The sequence below is a fragment of the Syngnathus acus genome, chromosome 9 (genome assembly GCF_901709675.1).
Source record: "Syngnathus acus chromosome 9, fSynAcu1.2, whole genome shotgun sequence".
NCBI classification, from domain to species: Eukaryota; Metazoa; Chordata; class Actinopteri; order Syngnathiformes; family Syngnathidae; genus Syngnathus; species Syngnathus acus.
The window spans coordinates 13103873-13126513 of NC_051094.1; the positions used below are offsets into that span (position 1 = coordinate 13103873).

Below are 22641 nucleotides of genomic sequence, written 5' to 3' on the forward strand. Positions count from 1 at the left end.
CCTCTCAAGCCCCAAGCAGCGATGACCCTAAACAACACTTGTCATTTGTGCTTACATGGGCATTTTCATGAAATGAGTTTTCTGCTTCTTCCCTCGGCTTTCCTTCATTCCCACAAAAGCTTTCTTTTTAGTCCGAATACAGGAAGTCTAATACAGGAAGTCTAATACAGGACGTCTACTAATACAGGAAAACGTCAACCAGTTTGCAACTACTGCTTTACAAAGTCAGTGCGATACTACCATAATACAAAGGTTAAACCAAGTATCTGTGATTATCAAAACACCTCAGTCATGAACATTTTTAGCAAGTTGTAATCCTATGTCATCCTTTTTACAAGAGATATCCGAGCGGACCAAACAGAACGCAGACGAACCGAACTGAAACTGTCGAACTTGACGGTTTTGACGCTTCTCAAAAATTATTCCACCCTTAATATGTATGAGACTAGCTGGATTGTACTAAGTCTGCTGCCAGACACTGGCGTCCCACCAGGCTTCTGTCATCACGGCTGACAGCATGGCCAGAGATCTGAATACTTAGTCATTTTAGGTCTGGAGCAAAGCATACTGTTTCCAGTTAATGCAAATGGGTGGCTTGGGGTGAATGCCACACAGGTTCACAATATGCTGGAATCCACCCAAGCGTGTGAATAAAACACTTATAGCTAAAGTCCTAAATGGAGCTGGAAAATCATCTTGCAGATATAGTCGCTCATTGACTGTTATGGAAAAACAAGAACTCTTTGAGTAAGGTATAAGTAGAGTTAACCCCCTTCACCGTCCTACTCTACAATTGCAATATGTTTGTTCATGAGATGTCTTCTCACATACAAAGTGTGGAAACAGAAAAGTCATTTTCCAGTGGAAAATGAGTCTACATAGTCCTTTTGGCTGGAACGGTCATTCTTATCATGTAGAACTACCGTATGTTTTCAAAGACTTCCTTCATCCTTCCATATGCTTCTTTAACACTGGCAGATATAAAATGCAAACACACTGCTTCTCTCTGTTCTGAATGAGTCACATGCTCTACAGACTTGAGGCCCTGGGGCCTAAAACAACTACTAATCCAAGGATTCTCTTAAATATGAGAAAAGACTTCTTGAGCACACAAGCTGCTGCCTTGACTTCAAATGTTTGCACAACTCTTATTCAAATATAGACAGGAACTATCTGAGCTATGCTGACTATACCTCAATGTGCAGACATTAGAATTAAGTTGGAGCCCTGCCATAGAATCACTATACAAAAACAAACTTGATTTTTCACATTAGAGGTAATTAAAACCATTTTCCTGCCTGGCTCAAACACACTTTGCGAGAGAATGTGAAACAATGCAAACAGACTACGCAGCTTGTAATTGTCATTTTTGAGGGTGCTTTATTAACAGAGGACTGGTTTGTTTTGCTGAACAGTGGCAATTAAGAGTTTAACTATGCTTTTCCCTCACTCAATTAAAATCTCATGCAATGCATTATGCATACACACTTCGGTAACTTCACTGGAACAGGCAAACCAGAAAAGGAAACAACTCTCCTCAGTACTGTATGTGGCTTGACATCCTTTTTGTTCACTTAGTGTGCTCATATGCAGATACTGCAAACAATAACAAAGTGCTAAGATATTCATTCTTGCCAACACAGACAAGCCCTCAAAAAGCGTATAATTGCTCCAGGGAATATCCTTTGCTTGTTGATGTTTTTTCTTTCACTTGCATAATTCAATGAGTTGTGTGTAAGACAAAGTTGCATTCACTTACTTCATTATAATTTAATCTCAATATAATAAGCAATTGATGCTCTGCATACTTTTGGCAAGGACGGGAACATTCCCTTGTTGTCCTTGCCGTGTTGCAATGTTACTTGTCCTTCCCTCCTAAGTGTTTAGAAATTCTTGTACTGGTGCAACATGGTTGTGATGACACAATCGGTGGTGGGTTTACACTGTATTGATAAAGTAAAGGTACCTCCAAGTAAGCGTACAACATATTCATCTTCCAAACCGCATACCCTCACGAGGGTCCCGGGCGTGCTGGAGCCTATCCCAGCAGTCTTTGGGTGGTAAGCGAGGTACACCCTGAACTGGTCACCAGCCAATGGCAGCGTACAACATTTTATTTTTACATGCAAATTCAGTAAAAGTAGGTCACTGTTTAATCGTGTCTGGTAGAAACATCATCCCCAAGTTTGAATGTCTGTTCATATCACTATACCTGAGTCCTACAGAGTCCATCAAGCATGTCTTTGCACTTGCGCATTTAAAATATAAAGTAAATATTTTTGTAATTGAAAGCCATTACAGTATTGTAATTGTTACAGTATTGTTGTAGTCTGGGTGTTGCTGAAAATTAAGTATAAAGTCCAAAGCCGTACATTACGTTTCTTGGGTTAGTGGGAAACAAGTTTTTGCTTGATTCATCTGAAGAAGAAAGTTCTCAGCACACTCCACTCAGTTAGTCCTAGATGCAAAATGATGACTGTGCTCTGCCAATTTCATCATCGGCTTCTAAATGTAAAGGAATTCCAGTCAATGTAAAAGAGGTGCTTCAACTGAAAATGGACCCTTGGATAGGCAACTGAGCAGTGAAGGTATTTCTAGTAGAGACTGGCTCTGCAATGGAAGTTCAGTTCAACCCTGCAGGGAGCAGCTTGGATTACACTCACCAGAAACCTGAAGCCTGATGTATACATCAAAAGTAAATTCCACTTAACGTGCCACATCCCTTTCAAACATGACCCTGAGGCTTTGGAGGTTTCAGTCTCCTTTATATAGTACATACTAATTTGTTTGTTTGTGCTAGCCTGATGCATCATGTGCCTTTGGGGGCGGGGGGGACATTTGGCTTTGGATGCCAGTCTTATCCTGCCCCATTTCCAGTTTTCCACTCCCCCACTTGCACTCCCTGCCCTCCCTTCATTCCCCCACAGGACAAGTGGCTGTATTGATCCTCCTGCTTGGCGGAGGTTCATGCTCGCAACTGACATATGAGCAGGAGAATTCCTAAATCCCCAAAGATTCATTCCAGCTGCTCTTGTGGTTAAAGAGAGACGATGGCTCTAAACCAGCATCAACAGTTTCACACTGCACTAGCTAACTGTAACCTCACTCGTGAGCCAAGTTGAGAGATCAGATGTGTGTGTGCAGTGTTGGGAGAGGCGTGTCTCGGACATTAAATCAATGTTGTGCTGCCTGGTATCATTTTTATAGTATTTATGTTATAGAGGAGGTGAGTCATATCGCTCAAATTGCCGGCATGGTACAGGAAGGATCTGTTTCCACCTAACTATTTTCCTCTCATTCGAGATGTCCATGCCCAGCCGAGAAAACTCTATTTGTGGTACATGGCACAATTCTATGCAACGCTGGCTTTGCCTTTCTTTTTGCGCTGTTGTACTGTAGGCAATTTGACTGTGTGTGGGCTGAGGTAAGGGAAAGGGTCACCGCTTTTTATCCCTGCATTATTTAACATCCCGCTGAGTTTGTTTTGTTTGCCCTGATGGCAAATTCATCCAAGTCAAAAGTGCAGAGTGATCTTAAAAAAAGAGAGGAAGAAAAGGAAAATGTAACTTACATCGCCCAAGGTGGTCGATGACTCACCTCGACATTGTTCACATGGAGTGGGAGAAAAAGAGTTGAGAGTTTCTATTGAGCGCTGCTTAAAGACACCTTTCTCTTAACAAGCTGCAGTGAGAGGTGGTTTGCCTACCAAGCTTGCCTGCAGCTCTCCGCAGGGTGATTATGTCACAGTGGGCGAGTCAGAATGATGTGTATCTCTCTGTTAAAAGGCAACTCTACTGTGGCTATGGCTCCGACTGGAAATATTATCTCCTCCGTAATCCTCTCCGGAGCAACAACACTGGCTCCACTGTGAGTGCACCAAAGAAAGCTGGCTTTGTAAATCATTTTCACCGTATTGTTATCCTGCTTCTCAGACAATAACCACCCAAAAAGGCTTGTCTGTCAACCACACTGACACTGAGAGTAAAGGTTTTACAACAAGTGGATGATTTGGATATTCGGACAGTGACCTGTGCAATCCGAGCTCCCTGCAGCTGCCCCAATTGAGCCGTGATTTGGTCGTGTAGCTGTTATGCCAGCCAGTCAGGACCAGTGATGCGCTATCTGCTATCTCAGCTGCTGAGAAACCTGGACTGGCAAGTCAGTCAAGCTATCACATTTTATTTTTTTCAGATCCAGAGCCTGAGAATGATGCCAGACGGCTCCTTGATTCCCTAGGGAGATATCTTGTGGTTCTTATCATTGCTTGCACATATTTACGATATTAGAAAGAAAAGACACACACATTCCACAGAGAACTCTGGTATTCCAAGAGGCGCAATACCGATAAAAATATGTAAGTTGTGGTCTTTGATAAACTTTATATAATGTATATTTTTTCCATTTCCGGGAAGGACTTCCAATTGGCTGAAACTGCCTGATACAAGTCAACATTGCACTTGTTTTGGTGCGTTATAGCTTGTATACATTTTCATGTAATACTAAGATTGTTTTTAACTCTTTTGTTTGCACAGAGAGTTCTCCACTCGACATATATAAAAAATAAAATAAAAAGGATTTTATAGTCTGGCTTTGACTCTAGTGTTGGATTGATTAATTGACTTAAATGAATCAATAAAGCTGATTCTGATTCTGATCAGGAGTCACGATGGTAGAGATGACTTTTATGCAATTTAGTCTGTGCTCCATCGCATTCTGCGTCTAAATGAGAGCCCTTAGCAGCTGTTTTGGCTTTACTGATATTAACATGATCAGGTTCACTTCACAGGACAGTGGGAGCTTGCTGGCCTTAAAATCTTGCAAACGTTAGTTGTTAGTAACTGAGGGTAGGGTTCAGATTGTGTTAGTCAACCCGATGACTCAATTAAGAGTGTTGGAGATCTACTGACAATGTCAATTCAGTATATAAATAAATAAAAAACCTTCATTATCTTCATGAGAAATTACAAATTGTTGTTGTCCTACTTGAGATTTTTTTTTGCAATGAACGTACAAATAAGTAGTAAAAATACTGACCAGCGTAAAACTGAAATGTCAATAATGTAAGATGTACGACCTACACTAGGGCTGTGCAGATCGATCCAAATATCCATAGAATCGAATCGATACTAATGTGAGAATCGGTATCGCATTGAACTAAACAGCTAGTATCAAGCCTTTACATTCATTTCTACCATTTCAGTTATTTTCGAATAATTATTTTTACAAGGTGTACTTTCAATGTTAAGAGTCATTTTATGCTTTGTTTGAGCTTTTCCATCTACCAGGTGTTTATTATTGTGGCAAAACATAAAATATACTGACTGAGTGAGAATAGCTTGAAGTTAAACGCAAGTAAACTACCTGCAAGCAGAGTGCACAATTTCTCCTCTTGTGTTACCTCTGATTGGCAGTGCAGAAATAAAACCAAAACAATGCTAAATAAGGTTGCACTGATTAGCTTATTTAACAAATGGAATCAAAACAAGCTAGGAAGCGGTGTCTGGACAAAAGGAATTTTAAGAAAGTGGGGGACTAAGAATATGCAATTACTACAACGTTCTACATTGCAATTTAAAACAACATTGAAGATATTATGGCACGTATGGTTAAGAACTCGAGAAAAAAGAGAAAGTTTAATTTGCACAAAGCATGATATTTAAAGGTGCCAGTATTCACTTGGTGTCTATCAATACCAAAATCTCAGGTATCGCACAGCTTTAACCTACAACAGTCCAATAGTACTATGTAGCAGGAAAAACAAAAAGTCCGCTTTTCATGTTAATACAGTCAAACCTCTCAGCGCCTCTAAGGTACAGTGACAATAAAAAACTTTTTATTGATTATTTCTTTGAATTTTTTTTCTCTGATGTAATTTGTTTTATTGCTCTCCGTAATTATCAGCAGTATTTATTAAGGAGTTATCGGGTTTTTTTTGGCTGTGGAACGAATTAAACGAATTTCAGTTTATGCATGTGGGAATATTTGATCCAACATACGACTATTTCAGCATATGAAGTAGGTCCTGGAACAAATTAAATTAGTATGTAGAGGTTTGACTGTATTTGTGTCTCCTAATTTCACATTTTTCAGTACTGTACAGCATACAATAAAATGTGTGTGCATGCAGACACGCTTGCATATAATTTCCCCTGGTCGGGATCCTCTTCAGTGTAATAGATCTTGTCCTATTTCCTTCATTTCTTATCTGGTTAGTGCTGGCTGTGGGCCTTCTGCAGTTTTGATTTGTGACCCTCTCTGTCCAGCGCAGCGAGATGAAACAGGCCTTTGTGTTCCCCTGATAGACCGCTAATTTGTATACAAAACCGACAGGCGACCTTGATAAGCGCTAGCAACTACTGCAAGGCCCGGGGAGAGAAGAAGGTGAGCAAGAGGATGTGTAGTATTTTACAAAAAAAAAAAACTCAAGCCCCTGCCCCCTGACTACCAGCTTCTTTCACACCATTCATTTTACTCAGTCTGTTGCTAGGGCAAAAGCGAAGACTATTTGTCTGCTCTGCTGTTCTGCACACACTATAATAGGTGGCTGTAAAAATGCCACCTTTAGCTAAGCGTAAAGACGTTTATGTGTGCAGAGGGAAACCAGTGTATTGTCCATGATCACTATGGAATACATTATCATCTTAATGATTCTACACTTGAGGCGAGTATCCATTGGCTGACAGTTGCGTGGGACTATCTTGTCTTTTTGCTCTTTATGTTGTACATCCTATCCTACTTGCTGGGGGGTTGCCGTCTTGCTAGCCCACATCTGCTCTGGCACACAGGCAACCGTGATGAAATTGTTGATGCTGGGTTGAAATTGCATGTAAGGCCAATGCTTGCTGCCCTTCCCTGGGAATGTAAAGACCTGCTGAAATGTATAATAAACAACCGCTTGGGAGGTCATTCAGTTTTCTGGAACAGTGGAGAGGACAAATGCAAGCGAGATAATTAATTTGGTGTCTTCCATTGCTGGCCTGGAGCTGTGGGCTAATGGGGTGTTTATTGCTAAAAAAGAATTGTGAATGTCCGGGGTTAAAGATGACAGTCGTAGAGGGTGCTCTGAGTGGGTGCTGATAAGTGTTTACTGAAACACTGATATACACCCACAAGAACACAGAAAATAAGGCCTCCCCTACTTTTACTGATAGTATGTGATTTTACTATCAGTCGCTAGAACAGTCACTAACAGATAGAACAGACAGACGTATATACTTGGAATCAAACTCGGCATTCCAGACAGACGCTGCAAAATTGGGAGAACAACTGTTGTCTACTGCCCGGGCCGTGTGGATTTTGGGTACATCTCAAGCCGAACGAGGAAGCAGCGTTGTCGAGTTTACTCGGCGGCTTGCTTGGCATACAGTGGACCTTTTCTCTCATATGGCGGCTTATTAAAGTCACCGAGTGGGGAAAAAAAAAAAAGATTTCCACCCTTAGGCAAGCAATCCACTCAATATCAGGTGGTGGGTGAAAGTGACGTCCCTGTCAACATCATGACGTCACCCGTTCCAACATGGCTCTGTGCATTAAACAGTAGAGAGGGAGGTTGTTTTGGCAAATACAAGACTAGACACAAAAATGGAGACACAGATATCGACCAAACTATTGCTCCCTTTCCCCGACAAGACCTCAATGTGGGACCTCCACGGGTACACGTTAATCAGTGAATATGACTTACTTTATTGAAGTCAGTGATACTGTACATGTGTCAAATGAGTGTAAACTATGGTCACTGTCACATTAACACGACTAAACCTAACACGTTTCTTTGTTTTCACATGCCAGCTGTGGCTATAACTCTGCCAGACTGTGAGTAAAAATTGTGTCTTGAGTAGAGAGGGAGGGCAAAAGATGTACATGCTTGGTTTTATTTAGTCTACTTTTATCCAAACTCTGACTGGCTTCCTTTTGGAGGTAATAATCACAGCTCCAATATATGCTGTGCTTGCAAGATAGATGGAAATCCTCAGTATCATGTAATATAAAGCAAGATGGGGTTTCGGTGGACAGAGAAATGAGTCTCTCAGCAGTGTTTAGGAAATGGGGTTAATTGAATCTGGGTAATTGCTGACCTTCCTGTCTTGGAGAAATCACAGGCTTAACTGATCAATGCCTTTCATAAATTCATGCCTTGAAGGTCATTCAAGTGATTATACCGCTTTCCCTCAATGTCTGCCTCGCCTGGCTCAGTCAGCTCTCTGCGCAATAATGCTGAATAGAAGTGGTTTAATACTTCCAAAAAGCAATTAGGCATGTGTCAGATTGTCGAAATTGATTAGCTTGCAATATTTTTCAATACACGTTATCCAGTCGCCCCCAGCCCCTCCACTCGTACCACCACTTGCTTCTTCTTGTCAGCAGATGGCTAGTAAAATGTAACCTCTGCTAACTGCTATTATCAAGACATTTATGCTGTCAATAAGTCAGAGGTATTCTGGGAAGTTGGGGGATTTTTAGAAACAAGCGGCAATGTAATTTGGCAATCACTAAATCTTGGAATTATAGTTCAGCTTGTGGCACTTAGACGAGTTAGCGCATTTATGCTTGCTTTTCTGGCCCAGATCCCGTGCTGCTGCCCCCCCAACTTTTTTCCTTTCACGCCTGCTGAGGAAACAGGAGGCTTTCACAGCTGCTGAGAGCTGGGCCTCGGCTGGGCCCTATGACCTCCTTCTTGCTTTTTTGCTCCCCTCCCTCAGCTTCATCCCTCTCCAGCAGTCTCTTTCCTCAGGGAGCTCTTGTGTGGCTCAGAGGAAGCTGAATCATAAAGCACAGCTAATGAATAGAACGGGGAAGGAAAGCTGAAGCCTGCTGACGGCCCTCGAGAGAGGAGGCCAGACCCCTGAAGCCCCAGGCCTAAATAGCAGACGGCCTACAAAAAGGTCAGGCTTCCCGCAGCCAACTCCAAAGACTTTTGGCTCCCAGGCAATGTGGCTTAAATATTTCCCATTAGTGTTTTTAAATGGGTAAATTACCTTCCCTACCAAAAAAAAATAGCTGAACTATTTATGTCTCCTTTTCCTAATACCAAAATCTGCCATCTACCCCAACCCTCTGTGTTTTTAATGGCAACAAAGAGAGTGAAAATAATTTGTTATACATTAACCCTGTTCACCACAACTGCAAGCTGCTTCAATTATCAGCTTGGAGAAAAATTCAACTTGACACGCAGAGATTTCCAAAAACAGCAGCGGGCCAAATGAAGGCTGTGTTTTGACATGCCTTTTTAAACACGCTTTTGTAAGCCGACCTTGTAATTGTGAATTATAGTACAACTGACTCATGTAGTCTTGGCAGGTTCAAAGCAAAGTAATAAAGTCAAAGTGGTGGTTGATGATGTTGTTTAGAATCTATTTACAGTTAAAAACATGTAACTGCAAACTCATGCACAGTACAGTTAACTTTGTCACAGTTACTTGTCATGTCTGTAGTGCTCTCAAGGTAGCCGCTGCAGTCAAAACACTTATTTTAACTCTTGTCAATTCTGGCATTCCCCTACCCTCACGGACTAAGCATGTCTCTTGGCCAGCCCCTTTTGTCCATTTGACAACCTTTGTCCATTTGACAACCTTCATTCCAATCTGAGCCCATATTTTTCCTGTCAGGATCCTCCGGGTCCATGATTCAGGGTTGAAGTTCCTACTTTAGTGCTGATCCTCAGTACTGGTATGTTTAACGTCATCCAAAGTTAACAAAGAGCTTGTGTTGTAACCTGGCACCCTGGTTCTGGAAGAATGAAAGCAGGCAATGCGTAACAATTTTCTTTCCCCCTCTGTAGTCTCTGACCGTACTGAGAAACAGGTTTGAATGTCAAATTTTAGACACGCGCCCTCAAATCATGAAAATTGTAAATGTCATTGACGCCATCGTAATTTATTTTTGTTTCCCTTTTCTTCAAGTTGGAAATATTTCAACTTGGCTTTGTGATATGACTAAGCAAGGCAGTAATTTAACTGAAAACTGTGTTGTCGCCCTCTGTTAACATTTCCTGTTAGATGGAGCAAAACAAAGCGTTGCTTTCACACAGCTTTATTTTGGGTACTGTGGTGGTTAGCACTGAGACAAAACACATACAGAGACAAACACTGTGGAGAAATGCAACACAAGTGACAGTGTAGGAGAAATTGGGAATTGTTGAAGAGAAGAGGACACCTTCAAAACATTTGTGAAAAACTAACAGGGATGCCAAGGACAGCCATCTGTGTTTACAAAATTATTTGCTTCCCCTCTCTGTGTCTGTCCCTCTAGTACTCTGATTCATTGTTCATTTGTTACATATGTTCCCTTTGTGCTAGTATGTAAAATACAAGCACAGCAGTCGAGGACACTTGCAACCGATGAGTGGAACATATGCTACCTTTTACATATGCAGCCATTTGAGAGGAGTGTTTGTGTAAAGAGAGTCAATGAATATGATCACAAAATCAGCTGGGATATTTTTTTTTATTTACTATTTGTTAAATTGGCAATGGAAGATGTGTGTGTGATTTTTGTATAATCAATTTATTTGATGCACAGGACCATTTATGAAACATTGTAGTTCAATGTCAACTTGAAGGGAATGTTGTCTTCACACTTTGAATATTAAGTCATAGATGATTTTGCTTTTTTTTGACACCATGCATTTGATTGACTGCATTGTGAAGATATGCTAACAGATTGTGTGATAGTCTGGGATGTTGTGATTGATATTGGATTGCATGATCTGTTGCATAAAATTTAATTACTGGATATATCCAGTCGTGTGCAGAACGAAAGGTTTTTGAGCAGCTTCCTGCATTTCAACCATGATGATGCAGCATAGCTGCCTATCTGAGTATAGCATTACTTTTTTTCCAGGTGGCTCAACAGTGCCACCTAATGTTACCTCACCAAAAGCAAGTGAGGGACCATCAGGTACACAGGGAGTGTTCTTTGGAAAATCCTGACCACTTAAACCATATTTGTGCCTGAATAAGACTCAGGATTAGGGTTTTGATGAATAAACTAATTATCTAAGTGAGGGTTGACTGAAGTTTGCCACTGATTCATCTGAGTGAACTAATCTGCTAAAGCACTGCCTCTTCTTTTTGCAGGTGTCTGACGTAGGATCAGAGAAGCTCTTTTCTCCCACCACACCCAAAGGTAGGAGCCCACTTCTTTGTCTGTTCCCCCTCCTGGGTTTACGTCACTGTCTAAATCATGTAAATCCTTCTCCCCTATGAAATCCCACAGCTAACATTCAGATTTAAATAGGAGCATAAACAGAGCTGAGCAAATGCAAATGCCTTCGTTTTTTTTGCCAGGGTGAGGAGTGGTGTTTCCTTGCTGACACTGCCAGAGGCTTAGCCCTCTTACATATTGGTTCATTAGAGGGGATTTAGAGCCTCTCTGCCACATGCTCCCTCAAATGGGAACTTCCCCTCAGGCAATACAAGCTCTCCGACAGCAGGCCTGAGCCATAATGGATGCCAAAGGAAACGAGAGCTCTTTTAGACGCTCAGGCTGTGTGTATTTGCCAGTACGTGCTTTGCCACTGCAATGCACGAAATACAAACTTCAATCGTAGATATCAAGTTTGAGTGAGGTGTTGAATTTTTAAAGACTAGGGATGTCTTATCAAAATGTTTGGACTTTCGATCTGATTTTAGTAAGGCGTGTTTTTTCCAATACTTATCCCTATTTTTATTCTTTTTCTTTTCCTTCAACCTTAAGGAATCATATCTGGATTAAAATGATTATTTGTGTTTTGTTACACTTAAGCAAACCTACATTGTGAGGCAAGGTCATAATAAACCAAACAAAAAGAATATATTCTAATCTTTTGCATCTTAAGGCTGAGCAAAACTCTAAACTGTACATTGATAAAAGTGCTGGAGCACACTCGCAGCTCTTGTTGTACAGCTTCGTTAGCGCCATTCTTGTAATGTAATGTTGAGGAGAACGTTCATACCTTGGCTCCAAAAAGCCCATTAACAACTCCTTATCAGAAGGTAAAACATACTGTAATTTCAATTTAGACGATTCATGGCAACTTTTTTCTTTCTGACCCAAGCTTTCACAATGAAAACATAAATGAGAGATGCATTTAAATGAGCGTGTATTTTCTGCTGAGAACTACATGCACACACAAACGCAAAACCATTCTCCATCACATACACTATTTCAGTGTTAGCCTGAAACATAAGAAATCCGGGATCCTCATAAATGTGCACAAAAGGTTGGATAAGGACACTGACATTACGGCACTACAATCCAATCAGTCGCTTGCGATTGTGCCTCCGATCATGTATGTATATGTGAATGTATGTAGATAGATAGATAGATAGATAGATAGATAGATAGATAGATAGATAGATAGATAGATAGATAGATAGATAGATAGATAGATAGATAGATAGATAGATAGATAGATAGATAGATAGATAGATAGATAGATAGATAGATAGATAGATACTCATAACCATGGCATACACTAAATGCATATTTAATGATGTGATGTTTATCTAACAGTTTCCAAGGTAATGACCTGCTTTGCTTTGCTTGCTTCTCTGAATTGTGTGAACTTTATTTTTATCCAGCAATGCGTGCAAACAAGTGGGAACAACCTGAACTGTTCCGAAGTCCATATTCTGTTTGACTAATGAGACAGACCAACATTGTAATCATTGGCCGCAAAACCCCGTATTTACGCTCAAGGATGCTGGTTTGGGGGCCGGACATCATAGCCTTCAGTCTCTCATATTATTGACTTTGTGTCATGTCTGCTGTTAGTCTTTTGACAACTTGCTGCAGTGGAAAACTAATAGAGGAAGCAAACCATTCTCTTGGGGTGTTGTTACTCAAAGGCTTACACATTATCTTCTAGATTTTGTCTCTTCATTATGGGGAAGCAGAAGCCAAGTAAAATTAACTGGTGTTTTGGTTACCTTCTTTTTCTTAACTGACGGTCAAATATGGATATCAGGCGTATGCTATACTTAAAGTATGTAATGGAACAAAGGGCTTTTGTTATTGTATTGTATTTCAATTGACTGTTTTCACTTGCTCGAAGGTGAATGAGAAGCGAAACGTACTTGAGAGTAAGTACAAGGCTCCATACATACATACATACATACATACATACGTACGTACGTACATACATACATACGTACGTACGTACATACATACATACATACATACGTACGTGCATACATGCATACATACATACATACATATGTACATGCATACATACATACATACATACATACATACATACATACATACATACATACATACATACATACAGTATGCACTTCACTTCAAGGCCTAACATTTCACAAGGGTGTGCCTTTGGAAGTGATAGGAAGTTATCACCTACCTTATAGTGGCCAAAAATTTGAAAGGAACACTTGGAATTTTTTCTGACCGTGTTGAATGTTGTTTGCTTCGGTGGTGGAACATAAATGAGAAGCAGGAGCTTCGCGGCCCCCACGAAATGCTTTGCTAACAATGAGGCTAAGTGCCGTTTTTTGTGGGAATCATGGGATCTTGTGATGTTTTTTAAACCATGTCTTTATCACCAGCAGACGTCCTGACAAACATTGGGGGATAGTATCGGTGATAATGTTAATGCTCGCATGTATCCGTTATTGCACATGCTACACATGGTCACGACAACAGTAAAACCGAGGGCATCTTGGGATAGTGGTGGAGAAAAATTGGTAGAAAACTTATCTCTGAAGTGGATTTGTGGCCTTGTAATCCTGATTAATTTTGACCCGTTGTGCTCATTTTAAACAGAGCATTACAGTAAGCGTGAACACAGCAAGCTCTGGGGTGAAACCGGGAGCTTAGCGGCTTTGGGAGGCTTAACTGCAGATGGCATTTTAAGCCGGACTTAATAAATTGTTTCCATTAAACTTACCGGCCCACACATACTGGATTAGAAGAATGGGACAAAGGAGAGAGAGGTGAGGGAGATGCACACAAATGCCATCATGCACATCTGACTCAGCTGACATCTTCCAGAGGGCACATGAGAGTTGAAAGCTGAGTAACTGCTGTGTATGAGGACTCATTTCAGAGTTCATGCTTGTCAGTGTGACAGATGTCCATTTGTTTAACGGACATACTTCGGTTCAAAAAATTGCGCAAGGCATTCTTTTCTGCCTCACGTAGCCTCTTATTTATAGGAAGAATTCAAGACGTCACTTTGTCTCATAGACCAATGACTATGGAGAGAAAATAAAATTTTTAGAGAGGAGGGTAGTGTACTTCTAAGAACAGTTTTAAAAATGATAACCAGTTCGTTCTGAAAACTGGCAAAGTTTTTATTTTCTTCTGTATTTACAACGAAGGAAAAAAAAGGCAAATCTATGGTCTCTGTGTCGAATCAACTGCCTAGCTGCAGGTATATGGCCTTTGTTCGAACTTAAATGTTTGCTGCATGTCAATAAACGTGTTATGGTCTCCCCCACTCATCTGTTTCCTCCTTTCTTTGCAGCTCAAGCTTTCAGGAAAATGAAATGCCATTTTCACCGTCTGGATTGTGAATGCCAGAGAACAGAGTAGGGATAGTAAAAAGGGAGCAGCAAGGTCAGGTGCAGGGGGATTGAGAGCAACTCAGGCATATTGAAGTAGATGAGAGAGCATGTTTGTATTCGTAGGAGCAGCTCTCCCCTGGCCAGGTCAGTGTAATGTTTCACTAACCTCAGTGGTCATGATTCACCTTTTGCAGCCTTTCATCTATTAAAGACTGAATGGAAGATGACCTCTTGACCAACTAATCCATTTTTATATTGCCTCATCCAGTTAGAATAGAGCAAAGGTAGATAGAAAGTGTGAGCTGATGGGCAAGATTACTTCAGAGCAGACATGTTGGGCAAACAAACTCCCCAAAGTGTTTTAACATAGACAAACTGATGCATTCTGAAAACTGGCAATAATTTATCAGGAAGAGGTCATTGGTAATATCTGCTCCATTGGCCATTTTTAAATGGCTGTCCATCTCCTTTTGCCACTGGCGCTGTAATGCAGGCTTTGGTGTTTCATCTTCCAGCATGAACTGATAGAGGAGGTGGGGTGTCCAAAGTTAAACTCAGTTGAAGGCAAGTGCTTAAAGCTAATCTATGGGCTCACTCTCCTCTATGGATTCCTCACCACAGTGGCTTCAGACTCTGGGTCAACCCACAATATCTTAGGGATTTACGAGTGTCATTCAAAAACCTTCAAATCAAATCCTCCTAGAAAAGGCTGGAATAGTTCTTCTTCCTATTGTCAGAACAGAACAAAAATATCCGACTTGCATTTCTCTCTACCGTCAGGCTGCCTCCAGCAGGTACACGGCAATACTCTTCTTCCTGAACCTCCCGATGCACTCATCCAATCAGTCACGAATACCTTCAGGGTCACAAAGGAAAAAAACTATCAGTCTTGCAACAATCCACCAGCAGGTTGGCGACAGTACATTATTCAAATGCATTCTCCTTATTTATTTATTTATTTATTTATTCATTCATTCATTCATTCATTCATTACTATATCCTATTCTTATATACTGTACTAGAGATGTTGCAGTTGTGTGCATGAGTTTATTAACTTAACCCCTGCTCAGTGTACTGGGTCATAATGGATTGAGTCACGACGTCAGTCAGGTCAATCTATTTCAGTGGCTGTTAGGTATTACATGTCAGAATACTTGACACCCGTCAGTTACTCCTATCAGTCTTTGTCCTCCATCTAAACCTGTTCACTGTGATCAGCTGTTGTGACAGAGAGGGGTGACAAAAAGGGAAAATGATTAGGCCTCTGTGTGGCGGTGTGTTTATCGATTGTTATATAGATCCACATTTAGCTGTGGAGAAAGCGCAATTACACAATAACGAGCCATGAACATATTTAGGCGAACTTGTAGCGGTTGTGACCTGTGTGAAGGAACTAATCTAGCTACATTGCTGTACATACAGAACAACGGTGCCTTGAGATTAGTGGTGGGACAATTCATTAATCGACAACTAATCGATTAGCAAATGTATCAACGAGTTTTGAAATTGAGAAGTTGTTACCAGTAATTGTTTTAACATAACATTGTGCAAATCTTTAGAATTTCTGCGTCTCAGAAGGAAACGATCTCACATATCTCTAGTCCTGGTTTATGCTCGTCCATAAAAAAACGAAAAAAAATCAGCTGAACAATAGCATTGTTTCTTGAAAAACTCATAGATGGGCTCATTCAAGGCGCCACTGTATCTGATTTTTAATTAACGGGTGATCAGTCCAGGTTATTACCTCTTCTGGTTGTTCAATGAGACTTGGGAGTGAAACTGATTAACTTGTGTGAAGCAACAATGAATTGTTGCAACAACAAAAAAACAATATATATATTTTTTGTATTTGTATTACATTTCCCCGCTGCTTAAATCCATCCATGCAGAGACATTAGGCTTGTTCATGGAGTTGATGCTACACTGCTATGAAAGAAAGGACTTCATGTAAACATGCAAGTGCCACCTGCTAAAATGAATAGAACACTGCTTCTTTTGGAGGATTGTATGCAAAGATAGAGGAGAATTGAGAAAGGATAGCTGCAGAGAGCACAAGCTCTCTGCACATCATCTGTCACATCTTAATCCTCTTTCTCCTTCTTCTTCTCAGTCGAAGCTCAGCCAACTGCAGCAGAGAAAGCATTCATTGTTTACTTGGAAGAATACCTGACCAGTATCTGTCTTATCACTGCTGTCAGGCCTTACATGTAAAATGTTGCCCGTGATCGCTTTAGTGTTTTGTCTTGATTATACAACTCCACTCCATAAGATGGTGTTTTCCCTACACATTACTTTCAAGTCGTATTTTCTGCTGTGCACGTTTTAAAATCATTTTTGTTAAGGGGTACGGAACCACTGTTATTTGCAGATGAAGCCTCAACACCCATTTATGTAGACAGATGGTGGGAAATTGTGGCCAAACACAGTGCTTGGATGATGTTCAATCATTGGCAAAGGGACGAGTGTCAGCCAAGACATACTTGTGATGATATGAAAATGTTAATCCGCTCTTCTCAAACTCCAAATCAGAAAAGCATTGGCTTGAACAGAAAGGGTATACATTTCTTTAGATTTTATGATCAAACCCATACGTTAGAAGTCAGTGACAAAGAGGTGTCAGGAAAGGAGTGGAACCCACCGAGCAGATCCCTAATCAAACAGACATTCCACCAGCCTGTCCATAACATACTTTCCAAGTATCTCCAGATGGGTGGTTGTTGTTCACTGTTTGTTTAGTATTCCCTAGCGCCTAGCATTACACCTTTCCAGTTGTAACATTAACATTCACGTTTCTGTCAGTAGGCTATCAGAGCCGCTCAGTCTGAAAGCAATACCGCAGGCTTGGACTTAAACTGTATGCTTGGTGGTGGTGTTGGGGGGGGGGGGGGGGGGGGGGGTAAGGGAAGGTTTACTGCAGAGCCCAGCCAAAGGCCTGAAATTAACCCATGGAGAAAATAGTCAGCCCCCATGCTACACAGAGAAAGAGCTTATGTTTCGTCCATATTTCACTTGGCCAATGCATAATTAATCATCCTTGTGTTTGTTAAGTAGGTTAGGTGGTAATTCGTTCAGACACAGGGGCCTCCATTTTGGCCAGTTCAGGGAAGGCTTTAAAAAAGCATGCACCGTGTGGTCTCCTACAATAATCAAACAGTCATCTGTTTTAGTGTTGTTTTTGGCTACCGTTAAATTCCCCGCTCTGGGCCTTGGTGGAGGGGCCCCTTATGGCTTTGGACTATCTGTAATACCCCAGTCAACAGAGCATAGGGTCCAACCTCCATGGGGGTCGGATTTTTGCTGCAAGAGTGTGATTACAAGGCTGTTTGCTTTGGGAAGCAAAGAGGAATCATGGAAATCAGAAGCAGAGGGTTTGATCTAAAACGGCTCTCACTCTCTCATTTTCCACTCGTCCTCCCTCTTTCTTACTTTGTGCATGTGGCTTTCTCTATTAATCTATTATTCAGTCAAGATGACTCTCTTCGAGGGAACAATTTGGGGAACAATCTCTAAATGCAGTGAATGTGTACATTGGATATTGAAAGCCAGGGCCTCTCATCCAACATCAGTGACCTCTGACCATACAAATGTTGTTCTGGCTGAGTAGACACTTGAAATCATGTGCATCAACTTGCCAGAGGTGAGAAAGTAATTGTTTCTGCAAAGGATGGCCGATGCCATATTTTCTTTCATTCCTCCTAGCTTGCCAGGTGTACCATGAAGTTAAACCATGAAAACCATAATATCCTGGACTTTCCAAAAACATTTAAGGTATCACATCTCCCATGGATGGATGTTGACCCCTCAGCAACTGCCAAAGAGTCATAGGTTCCTTACCGCATCATTTGCTGGCAGGTTGGCCTATTGCTGACCTAATCCCAGTAGCAGGTGCCACTGGAGTCTCAGAAGTGCAGTGTTGTTTTTCAGACAGAATGGGCCACCTGGGTCTCGATAGTTTATGCTACTTAAAACACACTCTCAAGTGTGACACTCCCATCACGTACCTTCACAATAATCTAAGAGCTGGCAGCAAAACAGAGAATGGAGGCTTTGACAAGAGTTTACAAGGTTTGATGTGGTGTGGCATCTCCGCTTCGACACAGTTTCATGAAGTGAGTCACACGCTCTAGGGTTTCATTTGAAGCCCTCTCATGCTTTCAGTGTTGTTTTGTCTTCTGCTGTCTGAAATATGTCAAGCGAATTTGTTTTGTCTTGTTTTTTTATTTTTGTTTTGGCATCGCTTTGCCTAGTTTGACATTTGTCAGAAACGCTATGTGTTCGTGTGTGTGAGTGTTTTTTTTTCTTCTGGCGTCATGTTTCATCTTGCACAGAAATGGGTTCTTCTGTTTTACTTTGCACCCTGCCCTCTTTGACCATACTCACACATATGTTCACACATTTCTTCATACTGGCATGCCACCACACAAATCAATCAATTCTTCACTTAGCATCACACTTGGAACATCTCAGTGAAATATGGTGCCCTTCAAATCAATCGACATGTGACTTGGTTTTCAGAGTAGAACGTTTGGGTCTCGTTTCTGTTCATTTACCTGACACCACCCTCTACCCCACCATTTCGCTGGATTAGTTCATGTAGCTCTTTCTCCTTTATAGTGTTTCTGTCATTCTCTCTTTTCCTTTCAAGATAGAGAATGGGGGGCTTACAAATTTCTACAACCCTGACACATTATGCGGCAAGCCTTGAAATAAGCACTTTCGCATCTCAATTTGTGAGTCCAAATTCATACCTTGCACCCCACTCAAACATTAAAATCCAAAACTGGCATTTATGTGGGATAACGCAGAGCTGTCAAAAGTTGTGAAAATACCTGAACACTAACTTGTTAAACACGTTTGTTCCGAAATATATATAAATAAAAAAAATCATCAGTGTGGCCGCTTTAGATTTTTCTCTGTTTTCTCTCTGATCTGTTCCTCGGTCAATTCCTCATAACGGAGTAAGAGAATCCCGCTCAATGTGAGCCTGTTCTGACACCGAATTGAAATATACTGTGACATACGTAGGTTATGTCCATGGTCAATGTATTGTGCAATAGACATCAGTCATCACGAGTACTAGCTGCCTTCTTCAATTAGTTAATACCCACACACAAAAAAAAAAAACACTATTGAAAACGATGGTCTACATTCCTCGCTTTCAAAAGTCATCAAAAAACAAGAGTAGCCCAGGCACAGCTTGTGATACTCAACACTAAGTCCGTAACGGTGTTTATCCTGCTCCACTCTTCCTTTTGGCATTAAATTGCAATGCCTGCTTATGTCAAAACAATGAGCGAGATATAGTGAATGGTTTGGAGCTGTCAGCTCCCAATTGTTGCGTTGCTTTCAGACTATGGAGTGAAAATGGAGACGTGGGAGGAGGAAAAGAAAAACATGCAGGCTCTTTCAGCCCACTGTCATGCCACTTAGGATTTGTTGATGGATTTTCAGCCAACCATTTCCCTTCCATTGATAAGTAATCAGTATGGCACTGAAAGATAATATTATATCCACTAAGTGGCATGTGGGCTTTATACATGTTCATACACGAAGGAAGACTGAAAAGCAACATTTGTTTACATAGCTGAGCACTCATCCTCTCCACCTTTGCTTGGACTTGTAGGTAAACGCTCCCTTTTTTGTAGCTTTTACGTATCATTCTTTCTTCTTCCTGTCCTTGCTATCGTTTTTCCTACTGCGTTCTTTGCGGATTGTGAGCCAGCTGGTGGGCTAATAGTGGATGCTTTCCTGTGGAGGACCAAAGTGATCCTGCTAAGGTGTTATGAAAGCTTAAGTAAAGCTGACACGTTGCTGAAGAACTACAGCCCACACGGTGCTCCGCAATAGCCTGTGGAGAGATTCTGAAAAGGTCTTTAAATGAATAGGAGACACAGGGAGGCTGCCACTGTCCTCCCACCGGTGTCCCATGACACAGGAGGCTCTAGTTAAGTCCTTTATTAGAAGCGGCATGCGCTGTCTCCAGTCACCTTCATAATTGTAGGACCATGTCCATTGTCATAATCAATTGAGACAGCTGTTGCCGCGGTGTTCAAGTCCACTGGGCAGCCGTGTCATGCTAATTAATGAAATGATAAGCTAGTGTTTTAACAAATAACTCCTGAAAAGTCCCCTTCTTTTCAAAACAAATGTATCCCCAAGGTTCAGCAGGCATCAATCTCCCTGGCCTCTGGCAATCAACCCACAGAGGCCTCTAGGTAAGAGGGATCACTGGGGTCAGTGACAGTCAATAGGGTCAAATTCCTAGCTGGCAGGGTGGGCCATGCTGAACAACCATCCAACCGTGCTTTTCTGTTAAAAGTTGGAGGATGTACCCCTATTATTTAGGCGAGCATAGTGCCACTGACCTCAGACGACCTGACTATGTTCATAGGAAGCTGAAACTGATGCCGATGTCCCTGGAGCACATGAACATTGCTGGAAACTGTCCTTCGGAGGGAGGGGGAGACAGCGATTAAGGGTTGAGCGGGCAAGTGAAGGGAGTGTGAAGATTTATTGCTTGTCTGCAACACTTCATAGCAAGGGTTAATGAAGGTTTAACTTTGCTTTTAAACCCACTGGACTGTGTATGATATAAAATGATTTGGACGGTTAACATCTCCGCCCCTCTTCTTGTCTCTCTCTCTCTCTCTCTCTCTCTCTCTCTCTCTAGATAAATGTATTCCCCGCCCCCTCCCACAAATGCACTATGAGAGGTGGATGGCATCTGTGTTGTGCACCATATGGTCACAGTTAGAACTGGGATCTGATATGAGCCTGAAAAGTGGATTCAGCCCAGCTTGTGCTGCCAGCTCTCTAAAATGAACATTGGATTCTTAATGTATGCCTGGGCTTTGACTGTAAACGTGTTACAGCTTAACACCCGTCTCCATTCTGCTGCCAACTGACAAAAGGAGTGTATCCTTTTGTCAGTTGCTGTGTAAAGACAGCGGAATAATTGAAATGTCCCAGCTGTCCCTTGTCTTTAGCTATCTTGGCCAGATTCCTCCTTGTCCATTGTCCTATTAATGTAATTTGCAAAAGAAAAAAAGAAAAACATTGTCTTGGTGCAACTTGTTATCAGCTTGGGGAAGAGTAAATAGTGTGAAGGAAAGCAGGTCATTGCACAGTTCTCTAATGATATCAATATCGGCATTATGGCCAATCAATGTTGCTCAGCCCCTCATGTTAAATTCTATGGCTGAACACACTCACATCTTTCATATGACTGTCTTTTAGCGCTTAGTGTTGACTGGGAAGTTCCGTGCCTTCTTCTACTCTAGGAACTGAGCTCTGAGCAGTTCATGCCAAGAGAGGAGCATAAACCAAGTCATCGAGCGCTCCTCCATCAAGGAGCATTAAAATATTCTGCCAATCAGAGCAGGCAGGGTAGGGATCAAGGCAGCGTGAGTTCTCACATACTATTCAGCAACGTCGTTAAGCCGATATCCTAGTTTATTTAAATATCTGTCCGCTCATGGCCTCGTCTCATCAGTGCTACCATGAATGGAGTCAACCACCTGTTTGCCTACTAAATGAGAACGCCCGGTGGCCTTAAGCCTCTTTTGACTCTCGGTGTTCTCACCCTCTCTTTTCAAAAGGAATAATTTCCATATGGCCGTTTCTAATCGGGGGGGGGAAGCTATTTGCATATAGGTTGTGTTTCCCTGTCTTTTGTATGAGACAACGTGGTGTCAACCGTGGACAAGTGATTTATGGAATACACTTATTTGCATGCTCAGCTTTGTTTGTAAAAGCTTTCATTCAGAGGTACATAATTATTCTCCTGCAGCTTTATTCGTAAGGTCGTGGGGTCCATTTTGTAGTTAGCAAGGTGTGTGTTAGAAATAAATTGAAAATTGCTTCAAAAGGAATGCTTTTCAAAGGCAACCATTTTGGTATTCAAAGCCAGGTGAGTGTTCGTGTGCAGTACTGCCCTTCGGGGCTTTGACCTTTTGTTCTTGAAATGGAATGTGGCAGCACGCCTTTAAATTGATCTATTCTTGATGATAGCTACTGGCTTATCATAGTCTAACTGAGGCGCAGGACTTTCTCAATCGTTCGAGAGAGAAAATTTGCTTAGGCAAAGACAACATTGTCCTGTATTTGTGCAAGCTCCTGCATCTGTACCGCAGGGATA

At 41.4% G+C, this 22641-nt stretch overlaps 1 protein-coding gene across 9 annotated transcripts in view; it reads left to right on the forward strand.

Annotated features, from left to right (window-relative positions):
* Nucleotides 1-22641, forward strand: part of fbrsl1 (fibrosin-like 1) — a 223067-nt gene that overhangs the window by 182109 nt on the left and 18317 nt on the right. For all 9 annotated transcript variants that reach the window (XM_037257811.1, XM_037257806.1, XM_037257812.1 and 6 more), the window contains one exon: nucleotides 11076-11124. In XM_037257811.1, the coding sequence (XP_037113706.1) occupies nucleotides 11076-11124 (49 nt within the window). The remainder of the gene's footprint in view (nucleotides 1-11075; nucleotides 11125-22641) is intronic.